Source organism: Sander lucioperca, chromosome 19 (genome assembly GCF_008315115.2).
Source record: "Sander lucioperca isolate FBNREF2018 chromosome 19, SLUC_FBN_1.2, whole genome shotgun sequence".
Lineage (NCBI taxonomy): Eukaryota > Metazoa > Chordata > Actinopteri > Perciformes > Percidae > Sander > Sander lucioperca.
This window is the reverse complement of record NC_050191.1, coordinates 3703818-3725254: the sequence shown is the minus strand read 5'-3', so window position 1 is coordinate 3725254 and position 21437 is coordinate 3703818. Positions and strand designations below refer to the sequence as shown.

At 42.1% G+C, this 21437-nt stretch overlaps 1 protein-coding gene across 10 annotated transcripts in view; it reads right to left on the bottom strand.

The window, feature by feature from the left end:
* The window catches only part of myt1la (myelin transcription factor 1-like, a), a 79782-nt gene that overhangs the window by 39476 nt on the left and 18869 nt on the right, over positions 1–21437 (bottom strand). For 7 of the 10 annotated variants that reach the window (XM_035995021.1, XM_035995019.1, XM_035995025.1 and 4 more), the window contains exons 2-7: positions 20173–20257; positions 19981–20038; positions 19350–19383; positions 13432–13494; positions 4167–4660; positions 1320–1947 (exon numbers count right to left, since the gene is read on the bottom strand). In XM_035995021.1, coding sequence (XP_035850914.1) covers positions 1320–1947; positions 4167–4660; positions 13432–13494; positions 19350–19383; positions 19981–20035 — 1274 coding nt within the window. In that variant the 5' untranslated portion in view covers positions 20036–20038; positions 20173–20257. Of the gene's footprint in view, positions 1–1319; positions 1948–4166; positions 4661–13431; positions 13495–19349; positions 19384–19980; positions 20039–20168; positions 20258–21437 lie in introns of all 10 variants that reach the window. The other 3 variants (XM_035995020.1, XM_031307872.2, XM_035995022.1) reach the window with 2 other exon arrangements.

The window sequence follows — 21437 nt, the reverse complement described above, 5'->3', positions numbered from 1 at the left end:
TATTCTCTTTTGTTCCATTAAATCAATGGTTTACATGAATTGCATGAATATAACATACAATATGTCCCCACGTGAAGACAGACACAAACCATTGCAACCAACATATTATAACGTTGCCATGGAGTCAGTGAGACAGCTGCTGGGCTACAACTTGCGGGGCCTTTTTTTGGCTATATTTGTTTACTTTTCAGCAATTTAAAGTATGCCGAATTAGCTTTTAGAAGTTCTTGTTTGCAATAAATCAATGGATCCATTCATCCATCCATCGGCGTCCGCTTATCCTGGGTCGGGTCGCGGGAGGAAGCAGCTCCCGCAGGGGACCCTAAACTACCCTTTCCCGAGCCACATTAACCTCTGACTTGGGGGTCCCGAGGCGTTCCCAGGCCAGGGTGGAGATATCATCCCTCCACCTAGTCTTGGGTCTTCCCCGATTTCTCCTCCCAGCTGGACGTGCCTGGAACACCTCCCTAGGGAGGCGCCCAGGGGGGCATCCTTACCAAATGCCCAAACCACCTCAACTGACTCCTTACGACACAAAGGAGCAGCGGCTCTACTCCGAGCTCCTCACGGATGACTGAGCTTCTCACCCTATCTCTAAGGGAGACGCCAGCCACCCTCCTGAGGAAACCCATTTCGGCCGCTTGTACCCTGGATCTCGTTCTTTCGGTCATGACCCAGCCTTCATGACCATAGGTGAGGGTAGGAACGAAAACTGACCGGTAGATCGAGAGCTTTGCCTTCTGGCTCAGCTCTCTTTTTGTCAAAATGGTGCGATAAAGTGAATGTAATACCGCCCCTGCTGCGCCGATTCTCCGGCCAATATCCCCGCTCCATTGTCCCCTCTACAGACAAATATCATTGAATTACTTGGATACTGACAAAAAAAACTGAAAAACTGATAATTCTCAGGCAAGTTCTGAAGTCAAAAGGAATATCTTTTTTGTAAGATTTCTCTTGCCAGGCTCTAATGTTTTTAAAGTGTTTTAATTGCCTTTGTGAGCTGTGAGTCACAGCTGTTGACCGTGTTGATAAAGGGTTATACAATAACTAACATCCTGTTGTTTTTATGCGCCTGTCCCTTTCATCTCACAAAGCCTCTTTGGCTCGTCTCTCTGCCTCCACTCCCCTTCAACTCCCTTCAAAGCCAACCCATCGAGTCAAAGCACAAATGTCGATGGTAATTATGCTAATATTATTATTAGCATAAATAAAGCTCTTATCTACCTGCAGAGCCTTTCATATAACAAAAAGGTGGATGGAAATATGAATGTGTGGAGTAAACAACAACATGATCAAAAGATTCTTTAGAGATGACATACTTGTTCATGTGATGCAACGCCTGATGGTCTGTTGGGATTTGGAGTTGGTGGTGGAGAGCGTGGAGGGCGGGGCGATCACACGACTGCGTCTCGCTCAGTTTCCGAGCCAGATCGAAGCATTGGTTCCTCAGACACTCCAGACTGCTGAGACACACCTCCTCCTCGCTCTCCTCCGCCTGAACCCTAACCCCCGCCCCGGGTCTCCCATTGGCATGGCCGATGTCGTCCGCCATGGCGGCGTCTTGGTAGCCATCCTCGAGCAGCATGGCGCCGTGTCCCTGCGCCAGGAGCTTCAGGGAATCTACCGTCTCCCTGACTACGTCGCTGTCCAGGTCCACGCTCAGTTCTCCCTTCCGGTCGCCGTGATTACTATAGTCGTCGTCGTCTTCGTCCTCCCCGGCGCTGTTGGAGGAGTTACTGTTCATCTCAGACTCGGTCATGGCCTGGTAGGCTGCGTCCTCTGCGATCTTGCCCAGGTTGAGCAGCGACTTGGCGACCAGCTCGTCGTAGTTCTCGTAATCCTCTCCGGTGCCGTTACCGGCGCTGATGGTGCAGCTATTATTGTTGTTGTCGTCCTTCTGAATTGGAATGAGCTTCGATTGTCCACTGGGTTTGTAGTGATTTTCTACTGTCAGAAAAGAAAAGAAAAAAAAAATCTCTCAGGCTTTACATCTAAACAAAAAACCCATCTTACATCACCTGTTTTCAGCAGAGTTTCGCTCAGTATTTTGCATCATAAACACCATAAACAGTGGGTAATTGGACACAAATAAAAGAGAAAATGGATTCATTTTGTAGATAATATAACTATCTGTTCATTTATAGAATACAAATCCTGCAGATGAAAAGGAAACAAAGCTTTTGCAGCCTCCAATAAACTCAGCAATGATAAACCCAGTTTCTTCTCATATATTCCTGAATAAATTAGCTGCATCCCTCCCAATTATGATCCACTGTTTGCTTACAAAAAACATACAACCCAGAGCTGTGCAGAGCTGTAGAGAGGAGAGCTGCTCTCTCAGCTAAGCCTTTCTGTTGATTTTGGGGACATAGACGGCGAATGAGAGCAGAGAAATTGAAAAGGGAGGCGTGCGACGTGCTCCGATTCGGGAGCCATAAATATTCTCAGGAGGAGAAGCCGAGGCAGGCGCATGTGACACGTCCGCCGAGACGAGGAGGCAAACGGGGACGGGAGGGGAGGGTGGGAGTTAATAACTCAGCAGAGCTTCTCTCCTGATTATTCGTGAAGCGCTGTCAGAAGCGATTGAGGACACGGGGGGTGTTGAGGGGGGGGGATTGAGGGAAAGGTGGCGGGAGGGAGAGTGTCGAGCATCTGGTCCATAACAGATTCAGCTCTGCAGCTCTCATCACTTCCTCCTCTCCCACTGCAGATTCAAAACACAATACAAACCAACACCAGTTTGACCACAAACATTGCCGGATTCATCTATCCGTAAAGTTACAGCATTTCGTCTTTCATACATTCAAGTTCCATGTTGACTCTGTTTGAACATAATTTCTTGCAGATCGAGCTGCAGTTGTCCCAAGATATATTTAGCATCTAACCCACAAGACTCAGCGACTGTGCTCCCAAAAAAACATCATCAGACATTTGCTCAAAAACCTGACCTATGGCCAATGCTTATGTTTTCATGAAAAGGGACCTCTTGTGGCTGTGTGAGTGATGATTATAAAGCCACAGATGTTTAGTGAACTGCGGCAAAGACCAGCTGGATGCCGACAGGGATACTCCCTGAGCAGGTTTGTCACAGGGCTGACACATTAAGACAGACTATTCACACCTACGATGGGTTAGAGTCGCCAGCTAACCTAACCTTATTGTCTTTGGACTGTGGGAGGAAACTGGAGCATTGTGAGGAAACCCATATAGGCACAGGGAGATCATGCAAACTTCCAGGCTGGCCGGCAGGTTCAAAACCAGAACGTTTTTTCCTTTGGAACAAATTCATATACTTTGCAATCTCAGTTATGGGTGCGCTGTAGTCTGGGTCTGATCGTACAATAGTTTGCCCTGAAATACAATAAATCTAGAGTCCTTGTACGAATTTATTGCACTGGAGCAAAGGAAGAAGATGTTGAACAGCAAAACCGCTAGACGGGAAAAAGTGTCTGACGTTGACACCATCTACTATAGTCAACAGTCAACTTTGGTTTCTGTTAACCATGACCACAACCTATTTCTAACCTTAACCAACTTAATGTATGGACAGGCCAAGACTGCCTCAAGATTAATTTTCATTTGAATGTACATTTTTAATAATGTTTTACCACATCAACAGACAAGGCAACATATACATTAACTACATTAATATGTGTTTTTGTATTTGTATGATTTCAATGTAAAAATGGAAGAATTTAGTAGAATCAACAAAATTGCCATAATCAATCAAATTAAACATAGTTTTTTATACTATTTATTGTTGTCACTTTGTCAGCAATAGCCATTAAATGTATTTACATTTTGTAATAACCTCTTTATATCTTTTAATCGTCAATGTCAGAGTCCGCCATTCCCATGCTAAATTGAAATCAAATACCTGTGCACAAGGTATTCACAGGAATCAAGACAAACATGTAATCCAGAATTTAACTGGTAAAATACGGGGTGGCTTTTATTGTGAAGGAGTCACAGGAAACGTCATTTATTTAGGTTAGCACTGACTGCGATTGTTCATCAAAAATATGTCTGCAAAACAGTCACTTTTGCACAAAAATTCTATGAAAGGATGGGATGGTTTAAAAGACATGTTTAACCCATATGATGACAAACAACGATGTAAAAGACACTATGAAAATGCAGCCAAATAGAGAAAACAGGAAACTCACCATGCTGACGATTCTGCTCCTCCTCTTCCTCGTCCTCGTCTTCCTCTCCCTCATCATCCTGCTCCTCCTCATCATCCCCATCTTCCACTTCATCCTCCTCCTCATACATCCCCTCCTCCTCATCCTCCTCTTCCTCTTCCGCCTGCCTTCCTCCCATTGTCATATCTGCCCTCTCCACCTCTACATCCTCTTCTTCTTCTTCCTCCTCCTCCTCTTCCTCCTCTCCCTGCTCCTCGTTGTCCTCTGAAAACTCATCCTCCACATCGCCGTCTTCGTCTCCTTCTCTCTCCTCCTCCTCATCCTCCTCTACTACCTCCCCTTGCTCCTTCCCTTCCTCCATGGCTTCGTTCTCATAGATGGTGTAGGCGCCGTCGTCCTCCTCCTCCTCCTCCTCCCCCGTGCAGGAGGTGAGGAAGGGCCTCCTCTTGGCAGCCGGCTCCAGTGGTTGTTTTTCCAGAGCCTTCCTCTTCTTGGCCAGCGGGCAGCCGTAGACGCTGAAACGAGACAAGAGGGCACACACATGATCAGTAGCCATCTTTGTTCTCATGTTTACTTTTTGATCTTCGCTGACCCAAAGCTTTCCCTCCTGCCGCTAACCGGAGCGTATTCTCCGGTCAAATAAGTATGAACACCGAGCCAAATCTGGCATATCTGGCACATATGGGCTAGAGCCGGCTCACTTTGGATCCTAGAGAGCCAGAACACAGCCGAGTATGCCGACACTCAGACGTTAACAACACAACTAGGTTGGCCAGCTTATGTTATATCAGAACTAGTCTCACATTGCCAGACCTTCCTCCACAGCTCTGTGGAGGAGGATCTGGCTAGTCCACACAGCATTCCGGGATGGGAGAAAAATGTGCTCTGGCTTATTGGCATTTCTTTACACCAAGCACAATCATCTTGGGCGGTGCTAAGCGCCAGACGGAGCCACGGTGCCACTGCAAAATTGCCTCGGGAAGGAACTAGTTTTGGTGGAACATGTATACGTTCAAAAGTTGTTTTAGTCGTGCAACAGAAAACTCAGACTGGACAGATAGTCTAGCTAGCTGTCTGGATTTACCCTGCAGAGATCTGAGGAGCAGTTAACCATAGTCCTCACAAATCCACCGGAGTTTAAAATTACAACACAAAGAAAGAGGAAGGTGATGAACATCCGTCCAAAAGGAAGGACATCTTTGCTCTTTTACCTGTTCACTGTTTCTCTCAAACGGTACAATGTATAACTGTTTCGTTCTTATTTGGTGCTATTTTATTTCCAAAAAAGGCTTTATGAGCTTTCCATATATACTGTATATACAGTATGTGTTCACTAACAAGTCTAAAACAAGAAACCATTGCAATCAGCAGTGTGTGATAGGCCCCAGGCTGAAATCCGTACTGTTTTGAATGTGTGGTTAACAGTTTCGACAGCAGTGTGTTAGCATTTGAACAAAGTTCTGTAAATTCACAGTGTTGTGCAGGTTGTGGTAAAGCCATGGGATAAGTCTGTAGAGTTTTGAAAACTGTGTTCAAGCAATGAAAGACGAACTAGAGTTTGGTCCACATGAACGGCTGCTGTGCAGACTGTGGTTAGAGTTTTGCGCGTGTCTCCAGTTGTGCCCACTGTCGTCTAGCAATCTAGCAATTTTCTTTTAGCTTTCAAACATGGAGGCCTTGGATATACATGGTATACGTATTTTAACTTGGAAAGGACAAAGTCTGATGTCGTAGTATACTGTTATAATCAAAAGAATCATCAGAAGGAATTGGCTTTGTGTGTAAAGGTCAAAGGTCAAAGTGTTGCGAATTCCCTCTATTGTGGTCTATGTGTTAAGACGTTGAAGTGGATTTCCATTCGGCCTCGCTAAGGAGGAAAAAAAGCCTCTAAAAATAACCCAAAGCTTATTCAACCGGGGCCTCAATTACGCAAATCCCATAATAGTCATTAACTGTTGGGAAAATTCTGCTTTAATTGCTTCAAAACAGCAAGCACAATTATACACGGCTTTAATGTGGATTTTAGGAAATCAATTAGTCTATTTCCATATGAAAGAGCTTATTTTACGTTTCGAGGCCGAGTTGGAGGAGGTGACTCTTCTTTTCTGACTGAAAGCGCTGTGTGTTTGTCTGACAAAAAAATGTTTAGCCATTTAACAATTACTGTCCTCCTTTTTCTTCTAAGTGTCAATGTTATCCTGCTACTGAACTGGCCTTCATATAGATAAACTGAACTATACTAAAGGCAGTGAAGCCTCACTATCACTTCCTTTATATTTTCACATTTACTGGAGTCAGATAATCCCAATTTGGGATATGAGCGGTTGGTACAAGCATCAACCACCACAATGAGAAAATGCCATAAAATATACCTCTCTTTAAGCACTGTTATCTCTTTAATAACAATAAAAGGAAAAAACTAAACAAGAGGCAGCATTTAGCCACAGTGGTACTTTGAGCTAAATGCTTACATGCTAATGTTCAGCAGGTATAATGTTTACCATGTTCATCATCTTACTTCAGCGTGTCACCATGCTAATATGAGATTAACATTAGCAGTATACACAGCTAAGGCTGATGGGAATGTCATTAGTCTTGCAGGTATTTTGACCATCGAAGACAGTAAGATTCATCCCCTAGGGATCATTAATATATTATGTACCAAATCTCATGGCAATCCATCCAAAAGTTTTTGAGCTATTTTACTGGACCAAAGTGGTGAATCAACCGAGCAACCAATCATGAACCTTACAGGTAGCTATTGAAGAAATGCAAACATACAGCTGGTGTAATAAGGTCACATGTTTACCTTCTGCTAAGAGCTTTTTAGAACTGATCACTGAATAATGAAAGTTGCCGTAGTCAAGCCGTGACAAAGTGTGACGTGTCCTCTCAGACTCAGCAAAACACCAAAAAAAGATTCAAACATCGGGCCAAGTTTATGAGTGCTGTGCTTGATATTAATAAAGAGACCTGGGGTTTGGTGGTTGTCATAATGTTTAGAGCTAAGTAAAAGGAGAAGTTCTGGTATCACTAACACTTCCTATGCAATACATTGAATAAACAGTCTAAATATCAGTTACCATAATTAAAAGACGCAATATAGTTGAGTATCATCTGCATATTTGCGGAACGGATGCTGTACTTCCAAAACTTTGACCGAAGTAGGCTGAAAACAATAGAGGACCTAGAATTGAAGTGTCACTTTTCTGATTTTTAAAATCAGAAATCAGTGAGACCAACAACATTGTTTAGCTTTAGGAAACATGTTTAACAAAGATAAACCTAAATGACTGTAATACACAATACTCATACACAAAAAATCCCTCGTAAAAGTATTTGTATTGTTATCATATTAGTAAGGTAATATATATGGGAAAACCATCACTTCACATCTGTTATCATATTTCATCTCATGTACTCTATGGTCTGTAATTAGATGTTTCCGTTTCTTCGTGACAAGATGTACAGTATATTCAATTTCCTATATTATAGGCTTAATTAATTACATGAATACGTTCATGATTTTAACCTTCATACATTAGAAATATTTTATATTGAGGTTGAAATCAATCACAGAGGAATATGTGATTAAATCGACTTCATGTAACACTGCAGCATATATTCCAACTAGACACACACACTTCCCATCAAATGATCCCTCCATCTTTTACCTTATTGGCTGTCTGCTGCTTGCCTTTGTGTACATGCGTGTGTGCGTGCGTGTGTGTGACCTTAGCCACCTTGCTGTCTCCCGCCAATTAAAATTCTGGTGGTAATTAAAGCAGATCAGAAACGAGGGAATGCTGCAGACAAGGGCGAGAGACTATGCATGGTAATTATGTGGAGGGAGATAGAGAGAGGAGGGGGGGTTCACACATTTTCTCCTCACACTAAACTGATCTGCTGCAGTCTGATATGATGCACCGTCATTGATTACATACTGTGTTGGATCGATCGATAACTTATCTGTTCTCTGTATGAAGACCTTGACTGATGCTAATGAAAATGAGGCTCAAATATACAGTATACAGCAACTATTTGTCTGGAAATTATGTTTCAGAAAGTGTATTATATTTTAAGGACTGCACGTTTATTTCCAACATCAGATATTCTTTTTTAATGATTATGATAGTACCATAACACCAGCTTCTAGTTTTCTAACCTACACCTGGAACCCCACTATTGTCTCTACAAGGACACTTGTAGTTTATTTCTCTCTATTAGAAAACCTGTTGTCCATTTCTGTCTCTACATGGACACCTGGAGTCCATTTTTTTAGTCTATGAGGACAGGTGTGTGTGTACAAGGACACCTAAGTGCAGTATTCTCTCTAAAGGGACACCTGTAGTCCATTTTGTTTCAATGTAGACACCTGGAGTACATTTCTGTCTCCATGAGAACACCTGGGGTCCATTATTGTCTCTTATACAATTGTCAACTTGCCAATGAAACAAAGAGAGGCTGTGTTTTAATCCACCTTTGTGTTTCAAAGTGTGTTTGTCACAAGTCACTTAATTTAACTGCTTTCAGAGCCTGAAGCATCAGTAACTGTTGCTACGGTTACCTGTAGTTTAATATACCTTACACACTTATTTAGACCAGAACTTTGCTTGAGGCATGTCAGCCAATCAGAAACTGGAATTTTTTGCAACTGTGGTCAAAAATAAACTTTATTTTCACAGTGTTCTAATTAGTGTCGACCAATGAAGTGATATTTACTCATTTCTAATAAACTATCCAGTTCTTCATTAATAAAAATATGCTAAATCACTGTTTAATTGGGGAAATTATTAACTTAAATATCTTTATTTTAAGAGTTTAAAAAAAAAAAAAAAATGTATTTGGTGTCAATGAAAAGAGTGATACAGGACAGAAATATCAGCTGCCGTGTGATAATTACATCAAGGTATGTGTGGTTAAGGTGGAATCATTGCCCCCGGCAACGCCACGTGCCAACACTCATCACCGTGGCAACGCGTTGGCACTAAAAGAGAAGAGGGGGGAGAATATATAAGAGATTGGGTGGTGGCAGTGAGCTGAATAGGCGAGGGTGGGGGAGGAATGTGGGCGACACAATGTTCACATCCTATACTAGCGGTTGCCATGAGAGACAGGCTGCATTCCTCCTGGTCCTCATACTGCAGCATCCGCACGGTGCTGTCGCCATGGTGACACCCTCCAGAGAGAGAGAGAGAGAGAGAGAGAGAGAAGGAGAAGGGGGAGAGACAATGACTTTGAACTCATTCAGCACAGCGCTGACTGTGTCTCTGCTTCAGAAAGTTATAGATCCCAGCAGGGGATGTGGAGAAATGTTGTGATTGGCTCTCACACCAGAAGGTTGGGTATTAGGAATGAGATTCGGTTAAAGGATAATAGGAGCCTAGATTCTGTCAGTTTCTTATTGTCAACAAATTCCATAAAAAGACCTGACAGACTCCAGATTTCCTGCATGGGATTCAAACTGCATGCCTATGCTGTGGTCTGATTCCATACTAAATCCTAAGGGTTACGAGTTTAAGCCATAAATGTATAATAAGAACTGGATACAGCATTCAAGGTGGAGCCCCGTTCATTTCTATGAGTTGTTCAGTGGTGAATGATCTAATAGTGAAACGAGTCATTTTGCGGGGGTTGTGATGCACAAAAAAATCTATCCACTGATTTTCATTCGTCTCTTTCGCCATGTTAGTCTACAGAAAACAAATATTTTTGGGTCAGGCACGTGACAGGCATAGAGTTATAATGCCACTGTTTGGCCGCTATGTTCATTTCATTTCCAGAGTTATTTTCAGTGAAAAGCTCTGTACATTGGGATTGTGACAGCCAAATTCTTCAGAGGAATTGGTGGAGACCAAAAACAGAGCAAAAGGGAGAGTGAATATTGGGCTTTTTAGTTTTTTTTTATTCTCATCAATCTACACTCAATACCCCATAATGACAAAGCCAAAACAGGATTTTAATGAGAAATATGAGGTTGACAGAAGTATTCAGACCCTTTGCTATGACTCTTGAAGTTTAGCTCAGGTGCCTCCCATTTCTCTTGATCCTCTTTGAGATGTTTCTAGACCTTGGTTGGAGTCCACCTGTGGTAAATTCAACTGATTGGACATGATTTGGAAAGACACACACACCTGTCTATATAAGGTCTGACAGCTGATGAGCCGTGAGGTGCAGAGATGAGAGACAGGATTGTGGCAAGGCACAAATCTGGGGAAAGCTACTAAAACTTTTCTGCCGCATGAAAGCACAGTGGCCTCTACAATTCTTAGATTGGATAAGTTTGGTCTCTTCCTTTTTCATTTAATACATTTGCAAACATTTATTAAATCCTGTTTGTGCTTTGTCATTATGGGTTATTGAGTGTAGAAACATTTTATTAAAATATTTTGAGCCCAAGGCTGCAACATAACAGAACTAGGGCACTCAAAGACCGCAAACCTTCGCCAAGGCATGCCGTATCTCACAATGTTAATGCAGTGTGAATTTTCCCAGTTGAAAAACTAATTGTTCTGATTATTCCAAAACCACATGAACGCAGCATAAATGCCCTTGCAATCTCGAAATGTTCATGAAAATGAAAAATACACTCCACTCCAAAATTTAATTGGTTCTTTCTTGGCCCATGCTACTGTTGACAGACAAACCAAGCCGAAAACATGGCTTCCTTGTCGGAGGTAATGAGGCCTGGATACTGTCTAAATGCACTTTATTTTCATGGCCACTCTCTCAACTCCAAATAAATTAATAAATGTTAAATAAATGTTTCCACTGGATGTGTAAAAAGACACCTTAACAACTTTCTAAAGTTTCTAAGTTTAATATTTTGCATTTACAGCTTGTTGTGCTGCCCCCAAATGGCCAAAAAAACTTTAAACATAGCTCAACATTATGTCATGCAGTTCACACAGGTGGTTACTGTTGCTTTATAATATCTTTATAGTTGAGATAGGCTACTTCCGGTCTTTGTGCTAAGCTAGGCTAAACACATCGCTGTACTGCACACACTCAGATGAAAATGATATCCATCTTCTCATCTGACTCTGGGGACACTTACTGTATGTCAAATAAAGTTAGATATGGTTGATCAATGTTTGGTAGAGTCAGAGGAAACTTCCCGACATGTATAGAAAGGATTTTTTGAAAACAAAAAAACAGGCGGAAAACACGGAAACGACTGACGCCCTCTCTGCTGTCTGTTTTTGTAAAATCAGACGTTTGTGTACCGTACACTCCTGTGATCAGCTGATGATTAACTGATTACGTGATTCAGCCGCCGTTTCCCCCGGAGAGGGGAACATCAGACAACCTACTTATCTCCCTTTTCTCTCTTTTTCAGCCTCTAGCTCTTGTCTTTCCTTCTCTGTCACTTCGGTAATTTGTCGGCATGACTATTTATAAGAGTCGATAAAAGGGAAAACAGCCCGCTTGTTTTCACTGTCGAGAAAGAACTTTGAGCCTCAACATGGATGAGAAGTCCTCAAAAGTGTTTGGAAAACATGGACATTTGAACATATCCAAATCTACGACAACTGGGCAACTCCATCTGCTGATGAAGATTATGGGCTGATCAAAAGAAAGAACAGTATTATTTCATAAAGCAACTCACAAACATGTCTCATTCTTTTAAAAACTGCCTTTTTTTCAGTGAATATCTGAGCTATTATTTTGGAGTTTGACTCTCCGTACGTCAGATGAATTTTGCAGAGTGTCTCTGTGCCCTTTGCAGCACCATCAGTCTGCTCTGCCAGCGATTCGCCATCCTGCCCTTCTCATTATCTCTCTGTTACCTCGGGCGTCAAACCACCGCTGTCCAGAGCTGTGTAACCTCTATATGCCAGCCTCCCACACACACACACACACACACACACACACACACACACACACACACACACACACACACACACACACACACACACACACACACAAGCCTCAACACTGAAATACAATACCAGAGAGATACACCAAAACATCTCAACGAGTGCTTTGATTCCATAATGGATGTTTAATTTTACCTAAAATATGCCTACCCAAATGGAAAAATATTCAAATTTCCTCCTCCACAGCTTTACATTCAGCCTTCAAATTATATTTTCTTTGAGTGAAATCCTCTGTGGTCCACTTCAATGCAGCTATACAGTTGCTTTGATGTATATTTCACCTGTTTTATCAAATGTATGACGTTTCGACCACGATTTGTGCAGAAGAATGTTATACAGTAGCTTCACTGAAAAAATAGAATCAACATATATTTGCATTAGGAGAAGATGAAAGCATCGCATCCTATTACCAGCTTCTTTTTAATTATTGTAAGAAAAAAATGGGAAGGATCTGACTCTGCCTGCATGTTTACTTTAGAAAAACTAAGATTTCAGCACTAAGTAAGAGCAGAAATGACTCGTAGCGAGCGCCACTTTTTGCAGCGGCCCCTCCTGTGTTTGCTGGTAATTCTTTTCCGTTTCCAACGGTGACAGAGATCTGAGGCAGAAACTATCCAGCAGTCCAACTTCTTTTGGCTGCAGGACGGACAACCATCGGTCGGTGTGACCTCGGGGCCGTCACAGCTCCACACTATGCCTGATTGGTTTTCTATCTGCGGCCCTGTGACAGAGCGCTGGGTTTACTGAGCTGGAGGCTGCGACCTGCAAACGCTGCCAATTCAGGAGGTTTGAAACCGTGAAGAGAGCTCATTTATTGTCGGTACGGTTCGGTTTCTGAGCTGCTGAGTGAGATGTTTTAAGCCTGCAGGCAACCCCACCCCCTTAAGATTTCTTTTACAAGAAAAGTCTGTGCAATTCTCAGATTATTTGGAATGTTTTCAACATTTTATTTCACGTTTTGTTGTTATATTTCCTGTAAATGTTGGCCCCCTACATTCAGACAAAATGTATAATCATTCATAATCATCAGTCATTCATTTATTGTTGTGCCCAAAAACAGTTGAATTGATCAGAATCAGCCTGTTAATAAAATTTTTATGTATTTGTAGAATTATCCGTTGTCAGTTGTACCCAAGACATGAGCTTGGTGTCCTCAATGGTAGTTACAGCGCTGCCTGCAGGGTCAGCTGCCCCCGTCACATCAAACCCCCCCAATTAGAGAACCAAATCCAGGCTTTGGACAATCACATGTCACCGGCATATATCGATGTCGAAGTATTTGGTAAAAATATTGTAATATTTGATCTTCTCCATATCGCCCAGCCCTACTCAAGATCATTGACTCAAAGAACTGTCTAAATGATAACTTCATTATCAACGTACAAAATCTGTCAAGCAGTTCATACCTGCGGTGTCTGGCGTACTTCCCGCTGACGTGACCGCTGCCATCACAGCCTGGAGTGGGACAGCTGAGGAGGAAACACACACACACACACACACACACACACACGTCAGAACACACACAGCAGCACAGAAACTGTTTGGTAGTGTTGATGCAACATGAGAACAGCGTAAATAGCTTTGTTAGTAGGGATGCCTGCTCTTAGTCAATTAGTCCAGTAGTTCTCAAGCTTTTTTTCAATAATGTATCCCCTTTGAACAGTTTTTTAAAGCCATGTACCCCCTAACCAGCGGGAATAAGTTTTGGTAGAAAAAAAAAGTCTATATAAAGAGGAAGAATACAGCAATAGATTTACTAAAAAACAGCCTTATACCTGGAAAACATTTAAATGCTGATGGAAAAAGGCGACAAAAACTTGGATAAAGACGGTAGAAAGAAGGACGTAAGGCAAGAATGGATCGAAAATAGTGACAAAAACTTCCAAAAAAAACCACAGTAGAAAGAAGGGAGGCAACACTAGGGCGACAAAAGTGACAAAAAAATCAAATAAGCGACAAACTTTAAAAAAAGCTTAGAAGAAAAAAAGAAAGTAGAAAAAAGTAAGGAAGAAAGGCAAGAATAGGTCAAAACAAACGACAAAAACTTTGAAAAAAAGACAGAAGTAACTACAGCCTTGTAACTGAAAAACATTTTGCAAAAAAATGTCACATACCCCCTGCAGTCCTCCAAAGTACCCCCAGGGGTACACGTACCCCCCTTTGAGAAACGCTGAATTAGTCGACTAATCGGTTGTTTTGGTCTTAGTCGACTAAGATTTCTTTAGCCCATTGGTTATTTTTTTAATCTTTTTTAATGCTGAATTTCCAAGAAACTTATGAGTACATCTCTGGTAAACACCAGATTTAAAGTGGTGGTGGAGTGTTTGTTGACTAAGAATTTCTTTAGTCGAGGACAGACCTAGATGTTGAATGTAACCTGTAAATTTGTATGAAAGGTTAAACTAGCCTGCACTTGAGAAAAAGTGGAGAAAGCTTAGATCAATTTGAAAATGCAGGTGAAGAATAAAGATGCATTTTCAACATTATTTTTCATCTGGCCTTGATTTGGGATTCAGCAGCAGGTTGAAGTGTTTCTGTCTGTTTAATGTTTTGGTATTGTGGCTGCGGTCGGCAGCAGATTTCTCCAGAGCTCTGAGTCACTCTGCTGCAGCTTTCAGGCCCTGAAGACACGCAGACCGCCGGCAGACGCACGCTGCCTGGCTTCAGGGACCCCACTCCCACGACCTCTGACCCCCCCCACACACACTACAGAGCTCCGCCCACCCTCCAGTCAACATCACCTGATCCATACACTCTGTAACTGCAAGCTAAGAAATGAGAGCTGCATGAAGACAAAGGTGAAGATTTGGCATCACGAGCGCAGGGAGGGAGAGGAAGAGAATGAAGAGGAGGAGGAAGAAGAGGAGGACAGGAAAGGAGACGAAGAAGAATAGAGGAGAAAGACAAGGAGGTGAAAAGAGAAGAGGAAAAGGGTGAGGAAAAATACCGGCAAGAAAGGAGTATAGGAGACGAAGACAAGTAGGGGGAAAAGAAAGAAGAGATAGAGGGGGCAAAGAGATAGAGGAGGAGGAAAATGGAGGGGAGGAGGAAGAAGATGAAAACAAGGAAGATGATGTAAACGATGGGAAAGAGGAGGAAGGTAAGAAGGTAAAATGGGGTAAGGAAAAAGAGGATAACGAAAAGGAAGGAGGAGGAGGAAAATGGAGACAAGTAGGGGCAAAAGAAAGAAGAGAGAAGGGGGCAAAGAGGTAGAAGAGGAGGAAAATGGAAGGGAGGAGGAAGAGTAGAAGAACAAGGAAGGAGATGAAAAAGATGGGAAAGAGAAGAAGAGGAAACACGTGAGGGAAAAAGAGGATAACGGCAAGGAATATAGAAAGAGGAGGAGATTAAGAAACGCCAAAAATATCGTAGAAAAAGGAGGAAGAACAGGAGGAAGAGGAGAGGGAGAAAAGACATGATGAGAAGGAGAAGTATAGAAAGAAAAAAGGAGGAAGAGGAGGCGGTTTGTTCAAGGTGAGTTGACTTATCAATCAGCATCTGAGACTGATCGGTTGCTGTATTGATCCCAGCTCTGTGTGTGTGTGTGTGTGTGTGTGTGTGTGTGTGTGTGTGTGTGTGTGTGTGTGTGCGCGTGCGCCGTTATCCTCCTTTTCCTCACAAAATGTGTTTTTCCTCTGTGGAGAGAAACTTCCACTTGTTTCCAAAGCAACTGAATATTTCTTTCAGCAAGTTTCTTGTTAGCGTTGTTGTTCTTGTTCTCAGTGCAGAGATCTGTATGACTTATTGATGTCAGCATCAACGCAGAGAAGAGACAGAATTATAGAAACAGCTTTAATCGTTTTTTTTAAGTAAAGAAGGCTGCGTAACTAAACTCTTCTGAGCTGTTAAAGCTAAAACAGAAGGGCAGAGCCGTGCAGGAAAACCAGAGAGGTTTTTCTATACAAGAGGAGCAAGGATAGTCTGGCTATCACCAGACCAAGCTCAATCTTTTCAGATTGAACATTAGTCTGGGGAGTCTGCTCTGTATTTTCTACTGCACAAGAGGCGTGATCAATGGGCATAGTTCCAGTGACTGTACGCAATTGGATAGTTCTTCAACCAATCAGACCAACAATCCGGGTGACGTAGCAGCAACAGCGGCATCAACGGGTTTCTGCGCTTTGGTGGCCGTCATGTTGAATGTAAACAAGAAGCTGCTTGGTCGCTTCTCTATCGTCATCGTGTTAAACCCACCAATAGCGCGCCAGGTGGATAAGCCAGTTTGTGATTGGTCCCCGCAGATTTGTAACAGAAGCAGGATAGAAGAATGTACAGGTTTCCAGCCTGAGCTGCAGGGAGAAATCATATCGCCGGCAGATCAGGCTGGGTTTACCCAGTCTAGAGAAAGGATGTTTAAAGACAGTAAAAAGACAGTAAATATGTGCAGGGCAGGCCTCAAAAAAGGCTAAAGGTCCAGACACACCAGAAAGTCTCAGAATAATTCATTTTTCAAACGTTTTTGGAAGCTTGGTGGGTGATGACTACTTGTTGGTCAGGTAATATAATAGCTCCCCTCAATTCTGACCCTCTGATCCTCAGTTCCCCGCCAAAGCATTGCACATCAAGATGGTTTGCAATTGGTGAAATGGCTTTTCTTTTGAAATTTGCACATCAAAGTGAATCTAATGATCGAAGCGATTCCATTTGAAATGCATTTGTGCTGGTCGATAAGGGCACCTGCGGGGCATCCATTGAATTTTGCTATTTCTCGGTAAAAGTGGAAATGGCCAATTTGGCCCAAAAGGAAAGGTCAGAGGGTCTTCAAAAATATCGCCATGAATATCAAATATGGCCAGTCGTTGTGCTCCGGTGGCACCGACATCATCATCTTTAACCCTTGTGTTTGCATTCCCGTCGACCGTGCAACTTTTTATTTTTCTGGGTCAAAATTGACTTTTTTTGTCAACGTTTTGGTCATCTTTTTCGACACCTCTGGCGCTTTTCCCCAAAGTTTTTTATACGTTTTTTTTTTTGTCACTTCTTACCGATGTTTTGTCACATTTTTCCTGCGCATTTTTTTATGTTGTTTTTGTTGTTTTTTCCCCCACGTTTTTGAAGCTATTTCCGACATTTTTTCAACGTTCTTTTATGATTTTTTTCCTCCAAATGCTATAAAATTAAATAAAACACCCAAATTCAATGAAAGTACTGAGCTTGTCTTTTATTTTACTTGTGAAGAGTAATGGTTGTATGGAACCACCTATGTCATTTTTTGACAATTTGGTTGAAAGAAACCCAAATTTCTGCTATAGAAACGTTTTTAAAATATGGGTCAATGACCCTCAGCTAGCAGGACAAACATCACTTACAGGGAAGGGGCTTTCCCACCTGCCTCTTTTAGTTCGGTTGAATCACACTACAGTTTGTTTTCCCCCTTTGTGGGATTCGTTTGTATTAGTAGAATGTGATTCAACCTTAAACCGCCCTAAATATGGGTACTCCGCAAGTCTGAGTTACAGTATCCAGGTGTGCTTTGCATTCTGCGATGAGCTAGAGCAGCAAACTGTAGCACCTTGTAATGTTCCTCTCCCAGAAATAGACTGTGCTAGTGTTTCCGTGGTCAAGCCAGCCACCGCAAAAGTTGGAGAGAGACGCTGGCGGAGCAGAGCAAAGTCCCGGTGAGCAGAGCAGATGTAGTAACGTCACTCACAAAACAATGTCTGAAAAATTATTTTAATGAAATGAGCTGGTTTGACCATGGAAATGTGATGAAATATGCACCACTCCAGAACACAGGACCTTCTTCCCATATTTACTTTCTTGCTCCCGTCCCCGACACATCTGACCAGTAAGCGCTGGTAGTGAAGCATTTTGGTGTGAAACACAACAGAACCAAGGGGAGGCTCCAAGTTTACAAACCGATAAACTGATTTGGACTAGAGCAAACAAACTAAAAGTGTGAAAACGGCCATAGACAAACTGATTTGATGCAGCAGAAACTCTGTGATTCCCACTGAGCTGACACATGTGATGAGTTTATTTAGCAGTTAACATTAAATCAGGGAAGACTTATAAAATCACGGCCACACGTCTCTCTCCCCTAAATCTGCTACATCACACCACAATGACAAATTCATTTATATATGTTCATCCCTGCAGATTAGTCAGATTAGTCTGTGACTGTGAGGGAGAAAAATATTCAGTGACGACTCCTGGCATGCTTTTAGTATTTCACAGTATTTACTGTATGAGTAATTTCTAACTTCAAAGCTTCTGTGTTCACATCTGGCCCTGGCTGCACAGCCCTCACCAGCACCCATCAGATTTAAATCCTGAGTTTTCTGCTCCTCTGCTCGGGGCTCGCACAGCACAAACGGGACGTGTTGTTTACAGTAAAGCGTTGACCTGAATCAAACCAGGTTCACCCATAATCTGCTGCACACACCAGTATTTGTCAGTTTTACTAAATGAGATTAAGTGAAGCAGAAACACACACACACACACACACACACACACACACACACAAACAGGTAGCAGTGATATTTAGCATTTACTGTCAGCAGCTGCTGGCGTGTTTCTCCACTCATGACGCAAAACGTAGTAAGTCATCAAAATGTGATGAATTATCGGTCGATTTAGATTGAAAATGTTACGTATTATCACGATGCACTACTGATCCACAACTGTATGACAATGTGGTATAATGACCAGCGTCAATCCACCTTTTAATCTCACACTCCATCTTAAACTCACTCATGAACGAAAGCTGCTTCATACAAATGTGCACAAGAGAACTCAACAACACTCTATCATCTGCATGGAAGCAAACATTTCATCCAATGGTGTAGTAGTGTCTTCAGCAGTGATTATCCTTTGGCTTCTAGCCTATTTACTTTACTTTAAATACATTCCTTTAAGGATATCTTCATATCACCAGAAGGCGGTTTGTTAATTTTTAACAGGGGGGACAGAGACTTGAGAGGAAAAAGTCACAAATACATCTGCTACATCAGCACCACGGACAGCGCCATGGATTTATGAATACACAGTTACAGTAGGCTGCTGATATTTCAGAGCCATGGTCGGGTCCATAGGTTCTAACTTGCAGAAACCTCAGTCTGATAAAGGATCAATGAGTCAGGCAGACAAAACAAACATATTCAACTAAACAACCTCTCTGCCTCGGCACTTTCTCTCTGCTAATTGGGAATGTAGTCGGGGGATGGCAGATAAACAAGAGGCATGCATTTTGGTCATTTTGCTCATCCCCCCTCACACCGCCTACGTATAATGTGCCGTCTTTCTCCTTTTCTTCTTTTCCCTCTAGCTTGTAACTGCTGTCAGTGTCATTGTTCTTTGTTTTCAGTGTGTCTGGTTTACCTACCTGAACAACTCCTGTGTCACTGCTTCCACGGTGGCTTCAGACAAAGAGAAAACAAAAAGATTAATGTTGTAACTTCCACAATCAACAATAATTAACACATCTGCTATGTGTGGGCTTCAGATTCATTTTACATTTCTAATTATGTTCAGAGTCAAGTATCAACCTATTTATGTTTGGTATAAACTTTTGACATTTGAAGATTCCTGCAAGAATTGCATTTTTCAGCAATTGGATGGCAAGCACATCCGTTCTGGAAACTGCTCAGAAACCCCATTATTGTCAATATATGAAAGCCATACATCCTCTGAATGCCCTCGGCCTCTAGTTTGCGGTTGCAGAATTTCATGAGGCTGTGATTATCATATTAAAATTCTGTCCGTTACATTTTCTGGTTTATGAGGACGGAAAACGCTCCTTTGGGTTGTATTTCCTGCCACCACTAGGGGCGCTAGTTTATGAAACACTCCTGTGGGTCGTATTAGAGGGTAGGAATAATCAACCTATATCGTCATTTGGAAACTCTTACAATGGGGACCATGGAAACATACGGATGAGCCTTCGCTAGCGTGTTCCCTTTAATGTGCAGTGATTCAGAGGTCTATATATAGAAAGCAGATGAACAGGCTCATACCCCTGACTCCTTTGGATCGTGTGCGATGGCGTTTCTTAACCGCATTCACCTCCATCTGAAGAGGAAAACACAAGTGAACACAGAACATATGTTTTTTCTTTATTTCATCACATAATTAAGTGTGTTTGCTGCAGAGAAAATCCCTTCTGACAAAACCCCCAGCTGGTGGAGTGACGGTGGATCTTTACCTGGTCGGAGCTCGGTGTGGCACTGGTCCTGTAGTTGAAGAGTCTTTATACCAAACAGGAATTCAGAAGCCGTCTTCCACAGTCATGATCTTCAAAAAACAAAACAACAACTTGTCAGATTCCCGTGAGCAAAGACTCACTGTGTATTATCCCTGTGAAACATATAATGATAATATTCAAAGGGCCATTCAATACTTGAGAGACTCCTGCCCAACACCAGCTACACATTTTTACTGAATTTTTTTTCAAATGTGACATTTTATTCATTCAGGTTTAACAGGATGAAAAGATGTCACTAACCTACAGCTTAACATTTCATTCACTCAGTCAATTACGTGTTTCTTTGGAGAGGTTTTACGGACTCGATGCTAAAAAAAAAACAGTTAACAAGACGGATAAAAGAAGTTTTACAGCTCTTATCTTGTTCCTGAAAGGATGAGTTGCTTCAAAGGACAAAACATCTTCTTCCTACGCCAGACGAGAACAACACGGTTTTTATATTGGCACACCAACCAGAAACCAACTACAGTCTGACAATAATTCATCGCATCATGTCAGCCTGTATTTTAACAAATAAATGAGACAATTGCACATACAATTTAGTGATATCCCCGCAGTTGTGGTCTTGACCGGTTTTGAAATAAAATCATGAATCAATTTGTTTGAGACCGACACAAGACAGAGTAAAAATGTGGTCGATTCAAGACCAAGACCAAGACCTTCAAAAAGTTGTCTTGAGACCGATCTAAAGTTCTGCAACACTGATTCACTCCTATTCGTTAACTCACTCACTTATAACAGGCACTCGGGAGTTGTCGCTAAAGTCAGTTGTAAACTGAGATTTCAGACACTTATTAATCATCTTCATTAAGACCGCAGCATTGCTAATACATCACAAATGCGATCCAAAATAAAACAACTAAATGTTTTGTGTTGTTCTTTAAATTTTAAATAACACAAAACTCCCATGATATGCTGCTGGGAGTGTTACATTGCACACAGCAACATAAAAGAGACTAAGACAACAGTGGAACAACAGTTTGATGATGAAGACGAGAACACAGCCGCTCTGCGTGCTTCTCTCTCCTCAGCTGCAGTGCAGCTCGGGGGGGGGGTTTTCAGCATTAATATAAATGTAAATTGTGGACACCCTCGCCTGAACTCTCAGCCTACATCCATTATGTTGCCACAGCGTGCCGTGGCCGGGTGCATCTGAGGCCGCCACTCCACTGAGCGCTCTCCAACGCAACTTTACATCAAACATAGTCT